Source organism: Trachinotus anak, unplaced genomic scaffold (genome assembly GCF_046630095.1).
Source record: "Trachinotus anak isolate AG129_WGS33_773 ecotype Australia unplaced genomic scaffold, CSIRO_AGI_Tana_v1 ptg000031l, whole genome shotgun sequence".
NCBI classification, from domain to species: domain Eukaryota; kingdom Metazoa; phylum Chordata; class Actinopteri; order Carangiformes; family Carangidae; genus Trachinotus; species Trachinotus anak.
The window spans coordinates 5,920,672-5,936,755 of record NW_027273882.1 but is presented as its reverse complement, the minus strand read 5'-3'; the positions used below and the strand labels follow the sequence as shown (position 1 = coordinate 5,936,755).

General features: G+C 41.8%; 1 protein-coding gene across 1 annotated transcript; it reads right to left on the bottom strand.

Moving 5' to 3' along the window:
• Window positions 1–517: 517 nt before the first annotated feature.
• slc35d3 (solute carrier family 35 member D3) lies at window positions 518–10,836 on the bottom strand. The gene is made up of 4 exons (XM_071467769.1): window positions 9,980–10,836; window positions 6,598–6,808; window positions 3,846–4,003; window positions 518–2,736 (listed from the first exon to the last, which is right to left on the bottom strand). The coding sequence occupies exons 1-4, from the start codon at window positions 10,202–10,204 to the stop codon at window positions 1,987–1,989; spliced, it is 1,344 nt and encodes a 447-aa protein (XP_071323870.1). The 5' UTR covers window positions 10,205–10,836; the 3' UTR covers window positions 518–1,986.
• Window positions 10,837–16,084: the final 5,248 nt, after the last annotated feature.

Sequence of the window (16,084 nt, the reverse complement as noted above, 5' to 3'; positions counted from 1 at the left end):
AACATAAATTAAAGGACAATGCCCTTTAAAAGACCTGGTTGTCGAGTTGTATTGTTCATCACAAGTTTCTGATTGCATCTTTATTCAGAGTAGATATGGCTGGCAGAAATTTCTTTCAAAGGCTCAGAGCTCACATTGAGCCTTGTGTCCAAATCTGACCACCTCTCCTGCCACCACCTGTCCAGATGTTTTCTCAAGCTCTGTATTCACCAGCACAGTGAGTGGCAATAGATGTAGATCTGTTTCTAAAAATAATGAAATAGAAGAAAAGAGAAGGTGATAATCCTCAACAAGGTGTGCATTAAAGGATTTAATTTAAGGATTTAAGGAGACAACCACTATTTGCCTTGTGTTGCATGCCTCTGCACAGACTTTAAAGTGGGAGGGAATTATTGGCAACTATTTATTACTATCGGTAAAAATACTAACTGTTCACAGTCATATTGATGGAATATTCAGAGTAACCACGACGTTCCTGGAGAGACGTGTTGCTGTTGTGTGTTTTTGTGTGCATCTGCAGAGATCTCAAATCTTAAACTGAAACTGCTGAACCAAGCTAACTAGCTTGCTCACTAACCAAGCTAGTAAGCAACTGTTACTTCCTGACAGTAAAGCTATGTTAAAGAGCTACTATGACTAGCATGCTCCAGGCTACCAAAATGAATCCGGCCCACACATGGGTCACATGCTCATATTCTTCTAGCCCAGTGTACACCTGGTTCCACAGCCCAAATCTGGCCCATATACAGCATGATTGTCAGATGCTACCTCCTCATCTGGGCCAATTCTGGCACACACACACAGGCAATCTCCAAGCTGTCAGCCAATATCAGAGGATAACAGCCAGAATCTGCCTTCATGTGGAAGTACATGGGCCAGACTTGGGCCGAGATCCCAGGCATGTGTTGGGCCAGAAGTTTCATTTATCTTTTTTAGCTATACTAGTCCACCCACTGGCCCTGTGAGTCGTCCTGTGGATTAATATTGTTGTGTCACTGAGTCATGATTATTTCATTAGTGGCGCCACAAGGAAACAAGAAATATAAAATAATAATAACATTTACTGATACAAGCAGAAAATAAAAGTGAAGCCCAACATGACTCCATCATTTTTTTCCCCTCAGAACAGGCGCTGACATCGTTTTGTGTCTATGCTGATAAACAGACACATGAATGTAAACAGTAGAGAGCGACCGTGGACCTGCCGGGTTACAGGGAGGCAAACAATCAAACTCATGTCCAGACTCAAACAAACCCAGTGTGAACGCAGCCGTAGATTAGTTTGTCTTTGTGGCCAGCGCATGCTTTTACAAGTGATTGAACTTGACCTGAACCACATGTGCGTTAAAGGTTTTAAGTCACTCCCCCACAGCCAATCAGAAACAAGAATTCAGCCAGGTTCCAAGGGAGCAAAAAATAAAAGAAACTTTCAGGTGTCTGCTGTTTGTTTTGCTGTTCCCTGATTGGATGTGATATTTCAGTTTGCACAAGATGCAATTGTTTTTCTTGTTTGGCTAGCTGTCTAATCAGTGGGGATGCAAACCAAACCAAATCATGCTACACAGTGGCTAGCCTGCTCCCCGCTGCTCGCCCCAGAGCTGAAGGAGAAAAGAGGCAGAATTTATCTCTGACAGGCAGCTTCACCCAAAACTCATCATCCACGTTTCTCCACCAGGAACCTTTTTTTTTTTTCCATTCTCATCATCAATGAGGAAAAGCGACATTGTTTCCTGCCCATGACAAAGCTAAGAGCCTGTTTTTGTGCTCAAAGCCCTGTGTGATGAAACTGAACTTTTAGCACAAAAACATTGAGGCAATTTAATTTAATGCTAATAAAAGAGGTTCCCGGTGGACAAGCTTCAGTTTGTCCCTGTTTTTATTCTACCCTTCTTCTTTTCTTCTCCTCAGGTTTCCTCAGTATGTTTGACTTTTTTTATCCTCCCATTTGTTCCCAGTTTTCTTTCTGTCCAGGTCTCTGTCCTGCCCTTACGGACTCTGCTGCTCCATGTTATCGATCAAAGGTTCTTTCTTCAAAAACTGCAGATGTCTGATGGACCTCCACACCCCAACATAGCTGTCACTGAGCGACTGTCCAGGGGTGGTGCTCTCCTTGTGGAGGTGCTCCCTCTGCATCTCCAGCGCCTCTTTTTCTGTCATCACACGAGAATTCACACCCGCTTCTACGTCTCCATGTCCACCATCTCCTGTCCACAACTGTCCGTTAGCCAAACCAGCCGGTGCGGCATCCTCCTTCCCATCACCGCTCAACACTCCCTCTATCTGTGGTTGTCCTGGATCAGATCCAGTGCCAGTAGAGGGCTCGTCACCGTTCAGCGGCGGTTTCTCTTGGTAAGGCTCCCCGGGCAGCGTGCCATCCTTCCCTGCCTCCTCTAGATCCTCATACAAGCTTTTCTTCTTCGTCTCAAAGTATTTGACCACGCAGTAGGTGATGGAGCCAACGGTGTTCACCACCACGCCACCGATAAACAGCCCAGTCGGTGCGACATCGTTGAACGCCAGCATGCCAACAGTGATGGTGGCGATGCTCTTGACCACGCCGACGAAGCTGGTGGTGACTGCAGAGTTGATGTAGGTGCAATGGAGCGTGGTGAAGTTCATAGCGCAGCCAATGAAGATGCAGAAGACGAAGATGACTGTAATGTGGGGGTCGTTCCAGCCCTCATATGACCACATGTTGATGGCGTCCATGGAGATGATGGAGCACACCAGCAGCACCTGGGAAAAACAGTGACACAAAGAAAATGTTAGTAAGGAAAGTAGAGACAAAACTAAAGCTCAGGGAGAGTGAAGGTAGAGAAAGAACAAGGAACAAAAATAAGACAGAGGTGGCGGTAACACGGCAAGATATGCTGCAATGTGCCAACAGAGGCAGAGGCCTGATGGAAAGTGGATGGAAACGATGTTTGATTTAAAAGATAAAAAAATGTTTTTGGAGGAAGGATATGTAATCAACACGTCTGTTAAACCTTAAGGACAAAATGTGCTTTGGTGAGTAACACGCACTGTAAACACAAGAAAACCCCACCGGACAACTTTCAGACAATTGGAGAAAAGGGTCATAAAAAAAGTGGTGAGAGAGGAGGAAGAGAAAAAAGCGAATCAGGAAGTAAATAAAAAGAGTTCAAGTAAATACGAGAGGACAAAAAATGCCAGAAGAAAGCATTAGATTAAGAAAAAACAGACAAAGAAGATAAAGACAGAGAGAAAAAGACGAAGAAAGAACAGAAAGAAAACTGTGAGAAAAACTGACAAGGAAAGAGGATGGAGAGAAAAGAAGAAAAAGAAGAAGTAAAGAGAAAAATCTGATCTTAAAATGAGGCAGAGTTGAAGCTGAAAAAAAGAAAATGAAGTAGAGAAAGAGAGAACAGTAAAAAAAAGAAGACAAAGGGTAGGTAAAGAACAAAGAGAGAGGGCAATGAGGAGATAGAAAGATGTAGAGAGGAAGAAACAACAGAATAGGGAAAGGCAGAGAGAGAAACAATAAAGAAGAGAGCCAAGGGGAAAACAGAAAAAGAAGTATAGCGAAAAGAGAAAAAGAAAATGACAGGACAGGAAAGAAAGGCAAAAGGAGGGAAGGTAAGAAAAGGATAAGAGGTTGACATAGACAACAGTAAAAATTTTACAACAGATGCGAGGAGAAAGAAAGACAAAAAAAACAAAAGAAAAAGAAAGGGAAAAATAAAGAAACAAATTGAAAAAGGTTGAGCAGACAAGGGAAACAAAAAAAACCAACATAAAAGTAGAACTTACCATCAAAAACTCCTCAGTGGGAATCCAAACCCCCAACCCCTCACAATCTTAATGCCTTGCTCAACAATACTCACTGGTGAGGCCATGATGGCGATGGCGTACTGTGCCGTGAGCGGCCCGTACTCGCTGTCCAGACTGGTTTTCTGAATCAGGACCAGGTAGGAGGCGTGGATGATCACGGCCAACACGCCAGTGACGTAACCAAAGGGGTCGCCAGTGAGATCGCCAGCACCTGTGTGGAATAGGGACATTTTAAAACAAAGACAAAAATGAAAAAATAATTATTTTCAGAATGAGAACTCTGAAAAATGGGTTTAAATATGCACTTAGAGTTAAAGCTGCAGGATTGTAGTGCAGGGTAGAGCTAGTTAATCATCATACTATAGTACACTACAGTTATAGTATAATTATAAAAATGGAATTTATTAATGCTATTTGTTCTAACATCCTCATCTTTGGATGGTCACCATAGATAAACAGCTTGGACAAGCATCGCAGAGGTTAGCTTTATACTTTTCAAATTAGATTATGAGGATTTACTGATGTGTTCAGCAAACATGACGCAAGTTGAGTTTGTTTGGTGCCATTGGAGCATAAACTTCCCTAAAGAGAAAGTCTCATCTCTGATATAGTTGCATCATGGTTCCCACATAGGGAAAGTCTGAGTCCATGAAGAGGTATTTCTATAATTTAACCTGCAACTGCTAGAACTAGAACGCTCAGAAGAGCACATACCTCCACCAAGGCCATACTCTTCCACCAGAACTGTATAAAGTTATAAATCTCAACAACATGATTATGTCTGATTTTTTTACATAAAGATCCAAACAGTATTTCCTGACAAACTGATCAAAATGTGAAAAGGAATTATTATTCAAATGATTTTCTATTATTATATTTATTATTTATTTATTTAAAAAAATTCTTGGACCCACCCTTTTAACCAAATCAGCACCAAAATTTAATGAGTTCTTGCCTGGGCTAGACTCCATCCATCCACCAAGATTGGTGCAAATCAGCTCAGTATAAGCCAACAGACACAGGTGAACATAACACCTCTTTGGTGGAGGTAACAAGGCCACGTTACTACTGTAGGTAGCTAACTAGCTGGCCATACTAATGTCAGTAGCTGACAAACATGCTAAAAAAAAAAAGAAAAGACACCATCATCCTCTTTTCACATGCACACCATCTCAACCTGTGGAGGAATCTGAAGACGGACAGACCTGCCATGCCTACATCTGCAAAGCTGGACAATCACTCTTCAGAAACGAGGTTTGGCTAACGAGGCAATTGTGAACATGTGTGTTTCCTTGAAAAAGCACAGTTGTGTTTCATTTGATGTCATTAAAAGCTTTGAGGTTCCCTTTGCCAAACATTTTCTCTAATGGAGATCCAGTGAAAGGTTGGGCTCTGTCATTAAAACATGGATCAGACCAGAGTTGGTCTCCTTTTTCTTGACCTGATTTGTTCCTCAGAAATGTATCAGTCAAAAACAGGAAATGACAAAAACAGAGAATAAAGGAAATGAAGCATGTGGGAGTTTGAAGGTGTGAAAGACGAGGAATCAGGACAGATGATGAATGGAGTTCGAGAATGAAGCAGGAGGAGGTAAAAAGAACATACATATAAATCCTGTGCTGAGTCTGTTTGTAGGCTGGAAACTTAGTCAGCCTGAGAGTGAGACGCAACACACACATCTACTCACACAAAAATACACAACTTCAACTCTAAATCTGTCTGAGTTTCAGATGGAAATGTGGATCAGATCTGGACTCGCATAATCTTGAGACGTGTTGATGTTCATAAAATAGAAAGTATTTATCTGATGGAAAAGTCTCTGAATCTACATTTGAACTCTGAGACACTAAAACTGAAACTAAAGGCAGTAAAAGTAAACATGTCCAATCATGTTTTATGTGGGATCTGATCAAAACGCTGCATAGAATCAATCAGGATCAATCATTTTAATGACTTCCCACATATGAGCTGTGTGGGACTGGATCAGTCACATGACAAATATCAAGAGGACAAAGACGCTGACTGGCTCCAGAGTGTGTTTGTCATGATGACACATCCCTCATTTCTCTCTCTCTCTCTTCCTTCAGCCTCACAGACGTGTCCAGACCCTGTTGTTCTCCACCTGTCCACCACTTCACCGCCCTCTGTCAGTCACCTGCCGCTCCTCTGCACACCTGTCCCTCAGGTGGTAGCTGTCCCTTACTCTGGTATTGCCCCATCTCCCACTCTGCTTCTCTCTCTATTGACTCTTTTACTCTCTTTGTCCCATTCTCATTTTTCCAATCAGTTTCATCTATGATCTATTTCACCTGTCTTTAACTTCCATGAACAAAAATGTGTGTTAAACTGTTTAACTGTTTAATTTCCCTGTTGTAAAAATCATTTTTCCCAGCATTAAATTTTCATCATCCATTTCCTGTTAATGATCCTGAAGTCATAATAAATAAATAAATAAATAAATAAAAAAAAAAAACACAGATTATTAATTTCCTGAATCAATTTCCTCTGCTTCTCAGTGTTTGTCAGGCAGGAAGGGGGTCCAAACATTAAGTGTGAAATGTGCATTTTCTGAATCTAATGGACAGATTCATCATACTGGCTTTAATCTTGATGGTGTAATAATCAACTTTTCTCCTGCGAAAATGGATATTTGCATCTTCCAGGCGTCTTCCATGGATTAATGAAGTGAGGTGATGTCATTTTCAGGATCACACGAAAATATTCTGTTTTAGGAAACTAAAAAAAAAAACTTTTTGTGTGTGTGTGTGTGTGTGTGTGTGCTGCATGTGTATGCTGTGTGTTTACCAGCCAGTGCAGCACCACCGGTGGTGATAAGCACAGCAGTCACCACCCCAATGGACGGCACACCATTCCTCAGCACACACACTCCGATACTGAGCGTGAAGAGCGGCAAGCAGCGTTTGAACACGACATACATGGGCAGGCTGAGGCCACGCAGAGACCACAGAGTGAGAGTGGACTGCAGCGTGGAGAGGATACACACCGAGGCAAACTCCTGCACAGAGAGAGGGAAACACACACACATTCACATTTTGGTCACTTAAGAGGACACTGCATTGCTTTACACTCACTCCCTGTAGGCTTTACTCTATAGGGGTTGTGGTGCTGGGGGTGAGTCCCCACATGGTGCATAAGACAGGTTTTCATGCAACATCTTCACCATGGCAATGCTACAATGCTGATGTTTAACAGGTAATTTTTACCTATAGTCAATACACAACAGCACGGTAGCATGCTAACATTTTCTTGGTTGCTAATTATCCGTAAACTTTTCCTTTAGCACATCAATCAGGTCAACATTTCCTTGAGTTCATGACAGGATACTGTAGCTGTGCATCTACTGACCAATCAGATAAACTTTGAACATTTGTTCATGCAACTTATCTCTCAGGTTTTAGTTTTTAGCGTAAGGCTTATCTTATACTTCAAGTTTTTCAAGAGTGTAACAGCTGTGATGGGGAGAGATGTTCATGGTTGGGGAAAAAAATCACTTCTGCCACTTTACACTCACCTGGCATCATGTTTTCCCCACCAGCAAAGTGGCTAAGAAGATTACCCACCACCCGAGAGGTTTGTACTCCCACCACACTTTACTGTGACACATTTCACACATCCCAGAGAAACTAAAATGTTCAATTTGTGACATGGTTATCCAGGTAGAACAGTCCTAGACCAGGTCTAGGAACCACAGAGCTGTGCGAACCAGAATCCACTCTGCTGTATTTTTTTCTTCTTTTAGGATCTCAGCCAAAGCAGCTTTATGACTAAGCCTGAACATTTTGCAGGTATTTTAAAGTCAAATTTAAATTTCAGTTCTCACTTCTTGAGTAAGGAAAAAACCTGCAATGAAACTGCAGCTAGTATGCATATTTGTGAACATGCAGTATCAATGAAAACTGTATCTACGGTCTGACAAACAATGAATGCATGTCCTTCCTCATAAAACATCTGTAAAGATGAGTTTTAAAATAATGAAGCTCTAGCATAAATTCAATCAGGAAGACCTATCCTCTTGCATGCATATGCTGTATATAATCCTGATTATGGCACACCCCTTCTCACACATTCACTCATTATTCCCTCATTCTTCCGGCCCATGGACGTCATCGTCCTATCAGCTGTTCACAACTAACCAATAGCAGGGCAACACAATTTCTCGTTAGCCTATCGTTTGCTGGCACCCCCTTTTTAAAGATGTTCCTTCTCAGTTTTAGTTTCCTGCTCCTCTGATGTGCGCCCCTCCCCCTCCCCAGTCTCCACCTGGTTCCAGAGTTCATCAGCCATAATCTGTCTCAGAGGGATCTTCAGTCAGAAGGTTCTTTGGCATCTCTACGTCAGGGGTCTCTCAGCCATCCCATCAGCGAGGGATCTTTAACCTTATCAGTTTCGGAGCATTCTCAGCCATCGTCAGCATCAGAGGTTCTTCAGCCATCGTCAGCATCAGAGGGATAGTCAGCCACCACCACGACCAGTGTCTGGTCTCGGGGGGATTATATTCATATACGTACATGTATTATGCTGCCACTCACCCTGAACCTAAAGATCTCCCCCATGAGACCAAGCCCCAAAGTCTATAATTTCAGCTCTATTCATCACGTCTTGTCTAATTAAAATATTTACTTTCACTTCATTCACTTGTCTCTCCTGATAGAAATATGTTTATATTCATGTGTGCCTTGTTGTTGCTGTTTGTTGGTATTTCACTGCCACTGACTCTCAATCAGTGTAAGAGTGTGAAAGAGCAACAGCAGAAATGTCCGCTTACACACAGAGCAGGGACCCGCTCATTAAAAAAAAGTCCTCCACAGCACCTCTAGTGGTCAAAAACTCCACAGGACACCTTTAACTGACACCTGAAAACTGGCGCTGCTGGGATACGCACTGTCAAGCTGTGCTTCGAATGCTCCACAACAGCACAACGACTAGCTTACAAACAGTGATACAACCTTTTCTCCCCTTTATAATGTGTCCATATAACATTAGCTATCAAATGTTAGTAAGTTAATCCTGTTTCTTTACAACACTAAATGTTTGGGAGAATTCACTGCTGTTTGTTTTTTTTTGTTTTTTTTTTTTTAACTCCTGCTGAGTCATTGGCAACTCCTGCACAGCTCCTGGGGGCCTCTAGCTCACATTGGCTGTTTGTCTTTCATGGGTCATGTGGAGGAGATGGAAAATAACCAGCCTGTGAAAAGTCAGAGTGACCGGTGGGCCTGTAATCTCTGCACACCTGATGTTACTCTGTGGCTCCAGTGACAACACCGAGAGCAGAGCACTGGAAACCACAGCTGGTTAACTGGAACTGACTGACTGGCTGTTGGAATTGAAGCAGCATAACTATTCTGATAACACCAATCAGAGTTCAGTACTAACACTGTCAGTCAGCACCAAATATTCCCAGTCCCTGGAGAAAGACAATAGAGAGGGGAAGCCAACATTTCCTCTTACTGACAATAATTTTTTGGCTGTAGTCTTTTTGATGAACAGTCCTGCCAATAACAGACTGCATCAGTCATCCAGCTGCTCAGCCAGTCTGTCGTCAGTTCAGTCAATCAGCCAATTTGCTGTGTAGGTATCAAAACCATCATCTGTTTTTGTTTTTTTTCTTTAAGAATTTCCATGTTTTTCACATGAAATGTACATTATTAATTATTACTAATGCAACAACGTACTGATAGTGTAGAAACCTTTTTATCACTTTTTCCCCTTTGGCACATGAAGGCTTCAGTTTGTGAATCACTTAACTAGTCTGCTGACTGTCTCAGCTGCAGGTTGAAAACAGGAATAAAAAGATCAAAAAGTTAAAAAAAAAAAAAAAAAGACTGCGGGGCATTAAAACCAGCAGGCTTCAACAACTCCTTTTACTTTCATTATTTCTGTATTGTTCAAAAATGAATGTAGATGTGTAGAATTTATTAGATAAAGCTGATTGATATTCAAAAGGGTATTTCAGTTGAGTATACTCCATTTCATTTAAAGACAAATACATCAGCAAGCTATTTCTGGATAATTTCTCTATATATTTTTTAGTATTATGTTGTATTCTTAGCCTGATTTAACATGATTAATCTCAGGGACAAGAGCTGCACTGCAACTACAAGGACTTCAGTTTTGGGAATCACCAAAACCCACTGAAATTTCAGAATCATTCTTGGTCCGTTTTTACCTTGGAGAGCTGAAAGCTGAACGGGGGGATCTTGACCTTCCCCAGCCGCCTGAGGGTCTCCAGAGTGATCGCCGCGGTGCTGCTGGTCAGGAACTGGATGAGCGTCAGGAAGTTGAAGTGATAATTAGTGATGAGGAACTTCAGCAAGATGTTCAGAGAGCCGGAAAAAACGCCGTGCGCAACGGCCACGGAGATACCCAACAGCCGGCTCTTAAACACATCCATGTTGGTCTGCTGGCTGCTGTGCAGAGAGTCAAGCGGGAGCTTAAAGAAGTTCCGGTACGGGTGAACCCCCTCACTGCCCGGCTGGGAGAGGGTTTGTGTCTGGGATGAGGGGGAGGGTTTGGCTTTTACGCACAGCCGCGACGCACTGCTGCTGGACGGAGAAACGGGAGGAAAGGGAGGAAGTGAGGCTGTGAAAAGCACCGGTTAGTAGCGTCTGTGGAGGGAAATGGATCTGCATTCAGGAGCTTTCAGTAAAAAATACATTAAAATGAGATCTGAAGGAAAGGAGGAGCGCTTCGCTTCTGCTGACTCTCCGGTTTTCTTTGTTAAAATTCAGTTCAGTTCAGGACTCCTTTTCCCCGGCTGGGCATAAAAACATTCAAAACCTCTGTCATTTTTCTTTTCGTATTAGTTTCCACTCACACATTAAAGACTTCATCAGTGACTTTTTCTTTGCGCTTCTGTTTCAGGAAGAGAGAAAATCCCTCCTGCTAAACTATCAGAGGGAATAAAAGAGGAGAAGAAGAAGAAGAGGTGAATCCCCTGGACTGAGAGCTGCAGCAGAGCAGCACAGCAGGATGTACAGGAGCGTGTACAGTAGAGGGGAGGTCGTCCTCTGAGAGCTGCCAGTGAAATATGACATTTTGCCGCAGCGCCTCTTGGCTGTGTACCCGGGGGAGGGAGAGAGAGAGAGAGAGAGAGAGAGAGAGAGAGAGAGAGAGAGAGAGAGAGAGAGAGAGAGAGAGAGAGAGAGAGAGAATTGTGTCATTGAGGTTCATTCAACTTTTATTTGTACAGCGTTGCATAATGAGAGTTCACTCTCTTTTGCATCTGCACTGTTTATAAAAGGCCAAAAATACATAGGCGACAGTAGACTTACAAAACTGCAGGGGCAGAGAGGGAAATCTGAAGACTGAAGCCTTGAATGAATCTCTTTAAGAGATCTCAGTCATAGTCAAACAACCAAACAACACAAATAAAGCTGTATCACCAACCACCAGGAAACCAAAAGATTTTTTGTGTACACACCCAAAATAATGGTTGCTGAAAAGGTTGCTGTTCTTCAAGCCTTTTGGTCAAAGTCATAAACCTGGTCTCTTCCGAAAGGACATTCTTCCAATTTTACAACTAAATAGTGAGAGTGAGGATAAGAGACACTGAACCAATGTTAGAGATACACAAATAAGATAGATTTGCTCATACCAATAAAGCAAACTTGAAGAGAGGAAAGAAGAACTGACCAAGTCAGACAAAGTTCCGGTTTTCATACCAGGATTTTTCCAAGGAACCCTCAAGGAAACTTAAAAACCCAACCAGGGTCTACATTTGGTTCTGGGCCCCAAAAAGGTGCAAACAAAGAGGACTATTTGGTTCCTGAAGTATTAAGTCAAAAGTAGATGATGGAGGCGGCCCGGTAGTCGAGTGATTAGGGCGCGTACCATGTTGAGCGCAAGACGCTCTTAGCAGGCAGTCACCGGTTTGACTCCCGACCGGTCCGACCCTTTCCTGCATGGCATTCCCCTCTCTCTACCCCCTTTCCTGTCAGTCTCCACTAAGCTATAATAAAGGCATAAAAAGCCCCCCAAAAAAAAAAAAAATAGATGATGGAGAAAAAGAGGAAGGGTATTTCTCTCCCCTCCTGAAACTGTCTTCAAAGTTGGAATAAGTTGACCTTTGAACTTTAATTATTCTGTATTTCTTAAGTATTTCTACTGTATATGTTGTGAGAAGTTCACAACAGAAAGAAAATCAGTTGGTTTAATAAACCAAAGTGAGATGAAAGGTCAGAGGACCATCAGACCCCCACAGACCACGTCTGTCTACAAAACCACAAACCTCAACCTGGTGATGCTAGAGGAAAAGTCAGAGGATCAGCACAGTCGATGGATTCATCATCAGGGAATCATGAACATCTGGACAAAGACACAGCAAATTACAATAATTGTTTAAACATCTGGATCAAAGTGGCGGGGCGACTGACTGCACGCTGAGTTTCATCCTGCATCATATGGACTACAGCAAAATGCACAACCCCTGCATGTGTCCAGGAAAATGTGCCATTTTTCTGTAGCTCCAGTTGACGTCACCTCCCTGAGCTCCCCCGCTCTCTTCTCACTGTTCAAATTAGTTCAGGTAAAATCTGTTTTATGGGCGTGACAGATAAAGGTTTTATACGATGAAATAAATCAGAAAATTAACAGATACAAGATTAAGCCATCAACAGATTCTGTAACAGCACATTAGCAGAGAGAGGCAGCTGAGAACATTCAGTACAAGTGAAATCAGTTCACATCAACACAGAACATGAGGACGAATGGAGTTTGTTGACAGATATAATTGGATTTTCATTTTCCCTTAATCAATTATTTTCCTCTCAATTAATCAAATAGTCTATAAAATGTCAGAAAATGTCTGATACAATTTTTCCAGGGCCCAAGGTGACATCTTCAAATGTCTTGTTTTGTCAGGACCCGTCAGGAATTCTGGAACTCTGTGATGTCACAACAAAGCAGTCACCACACTCAGTCATGCCCCACGCCCCCGCCCACCATCCAGGTGGGCGGGGGCGTGGGGCAAAAATTTTACCTTGTTCAATAAAGAATTGAAAAAGAAGATCTTCACGCGTCAGCTGTCTTTCTTGAGTTTTAATAAACATTCATGAATGGAGTCACACAAATACAACCGAACAGCAGTACAGTCAGTGAGTGAGTGGCCTGAAGATGTTTCCCACAGTCTTATAGTTCCAAAAACACATTCCACAAAGACAAAATACAACACAATGTCACTGTAACTCACAGTCTCCACAGGGGTCAAATGAGCAGCACTTATCATTAAGAGAGGGGCAAAGGCATCCACATATATTGTCTACATGTGTTCTTCATCAGTTCACACAGAGGTCTCTTACACAACCACAAAAGGTATACATAGGTCACTTCAAAACTTCATCAGAAATAGACACACAGTTTTTGGTTACACAGTTTTGAATAGGCACACATGACTTATATCAAAATTTCCCATTACAATCTCCTATGGATATCAAAACTTAAACACTGGAAAAGTGTAAATTATGGGACCTTTAAGACAGAAGATGTCAAGTCAATTAAAATGTGATTGAAATATTTGAATAAAAGTATTATTCTGAAATCCATCACATGGCCAAAAGTTTGTGGAGATCCAAACAATACAGCTACAAAATATCTAGGTTAAATAAATTGTTGTCCCATGAGGGTGGGGGACTATTTCTTCCTGTAGACACTGTGTTCTGTGGATGTGGACCATCCATGACTGAATTGCCACCATCTAAATTAATTAATCTCCACTATATTGGTGAAATTTCAGAGACAGTCCTCACAATTTGAATCTGTCTAAATGTCCACATGTCACTAAGGAGAAGCCAGAACATTTTCATTTTTATTTCCTGGTGAAGCAAACCTTTAAACCAATCTGACAGGAAAACAGTTGAGCTCCTGGAGCCACTGTCAAGTCCCAAAACACACTGATACAACACCACAGATATAAAGGCCTTTACCCAAACCTCTGCCAATAGCAATACATTTACGGTTCATAAAGCACCAACAGCTCATGTGTATAAATACACACACCTCTGCAGTGAGGCAGTAAAGGCAGCAGTGCAGAAAATAGTGCAGTAAAGCCTTATCTTTATTTACTTCAGTGATGAGTGCCATGCCATGAAATATCATCCTGCACATGAGTATAACAGCCATATGTGATAGCTGAATGTGATGTGGAAGTTTTGTCTCTGTGAGTAAACTGTTTCGATGTTTGTCCTCACGTTGGGGAGCTGGAGAATTTTCTTTTAAATTTCAGTGACTCTCTTCCTCCACCTCCCTCTTCCTCCTCCTTATCAGAAACAGAGACATCACCATCACTCATAACAGGCGTGGAAATGGCTTGGACAATATTTTAATTGAAATATTTCATCAGAAAATCAGCTTCCAGGCCACGGGGGAGGAGGATCCGCCCTTATCGAGCACAGACCATTAGCTTCCAATTAACACGCAGAGACAGAAGAGGACCGAGACGCTTTCAAACACGAGGAGATTAAGACCAGGCCGAGGATTTAGACCCAGACTGTTCTCTGCAGGGACAGAGGGGAAAAAACACCCAGAGCCTGCATCCATTATTCCACAAACTATAGGTAATATAGATTAGGCTGAGTAATTTAACTTAAGACAGAGAATGGAGGAGGCTTGAATCCATTTTAATATGGATTTTCAAATTAATATGTAGCACACAATCATGGTGAGTGAATGAGAAAACACTATAGTGCATCCAGAGATGTGTGCATGTATATGTCATACTCCAACATGCTGCTGGTTTAAATGCTGTGTGCTGATGGATTTTTCTCAGGTGGAGTTAGTTTTGTTATTTTGATCATTTTCTCTTTTCTTTTCTTAACAGTTTAATCAAACTGGAAAAAACTACACAGCTCTTAACTCTTAAAAATCTTGATTTTTTTTTTTTTAAACTACATTACCCATAAGTCCTGCAAGGAGGTGGCAGAAAATTGTTTATGCTATAGATGCCGCAAGACTGAGATCTAAAACCCAGAAATTAGTTTGCATTTTAGAACTTCCTGCTCCTTGTCCTGAAGTTTTTGGTTAGCTGACTGAAATAATGTCTGTGGTTTTCATGTTTTATTCTACATTTGTAAATACCCAGGAAGCAAATGAAAGAAAGGAAGGAAAGGAAGTGGAATGGAGGAGACTTGGAAAGAAGGAAAAGGAAAGAAGGAAAAGGAAAGGTAATGGAAGGAAGGAAGGGCAGGAAATGAAAGAATAGAAAAGCAAGGACAGAGGAAAACAGATGAGTAGACATACTAGGAAAAAATGAAAAACTGTTGGTGAAGATAAAGAAAAAAGCTAAGAAGGGGCATTAAAAGACAGAGGTGGAGGAGTGATGAGGAGCAAAGGATAAAGGAGACAAGGAAAAGGAGGAGTAGGGGACCTGAGTGGACGACTGAAGATGGTGACAGGAAAGAGATAAAAGGAGAGGGAAAAAGAAACGGGTGGAGAAGAGGAGGAGGAGGAGGAGGAGGAGGAGTGGTGTAGAGAATCTGTCTTCATGGGTTTTTTTTTTTTTATATTAGCAGTGAAAGCGAGGGCGGTTTTTCCCTGCAGAGAGATTGGCTGCAGAGAGGAACCCTTCACGCATCATCAGCAGGAGATCTGTGATTGGCTGCTGCAGGGGCGACTCGTCACCATCATCATCATCATCATCCTCATCATCATCAGTGATATTTACAGCCAGACCACATTTCATAGGATCCTCACTGTATGACTGGCTCTAGTTTGTGCCACTTCACACTTCTACTCCACTGCACCTGAAAGCAAATATACTTTTTCTTTTGCAGTTTTAGTTACTTTTATTTTGTAGATTTAAAATATGAATGATTTATTTTGACTCAATCTAAGCCGTCCTGCTGCCTGAAATACTCACTAGTACAGCAAATGTGGATTGATCTGCCACAGAAAATAGACCCTGACAAATGCTCAGTTACTATACAGTATATTCATCTCCAGACATATTTTACATTATGTAAAAATACTCTGCTGTGATTAATATTTTGTTCAACATGGTTTTCCCAAACTTCCCAAGCATATTTTATTTGTTTGTGTTGTTTGTTAGCTTGTAACTGGCAGTGGCTGACACAGTGTTAGTCCTCAGAAGGAGCTGGTGGTCTTAGAGCCAAAAGCCACTGACATGTTAGAGAAGTCATGAACTCACGCTCGGTTGGTCTTTTCATTGAGATTTGTTGGCAGTAGGAAAAATACAGAGTGACGCTTTAAGTAAATAATGATATGCTTATTCAAAATATTAACTGATAAGATGAAGAAAAATGCTCCATATTTATCAATG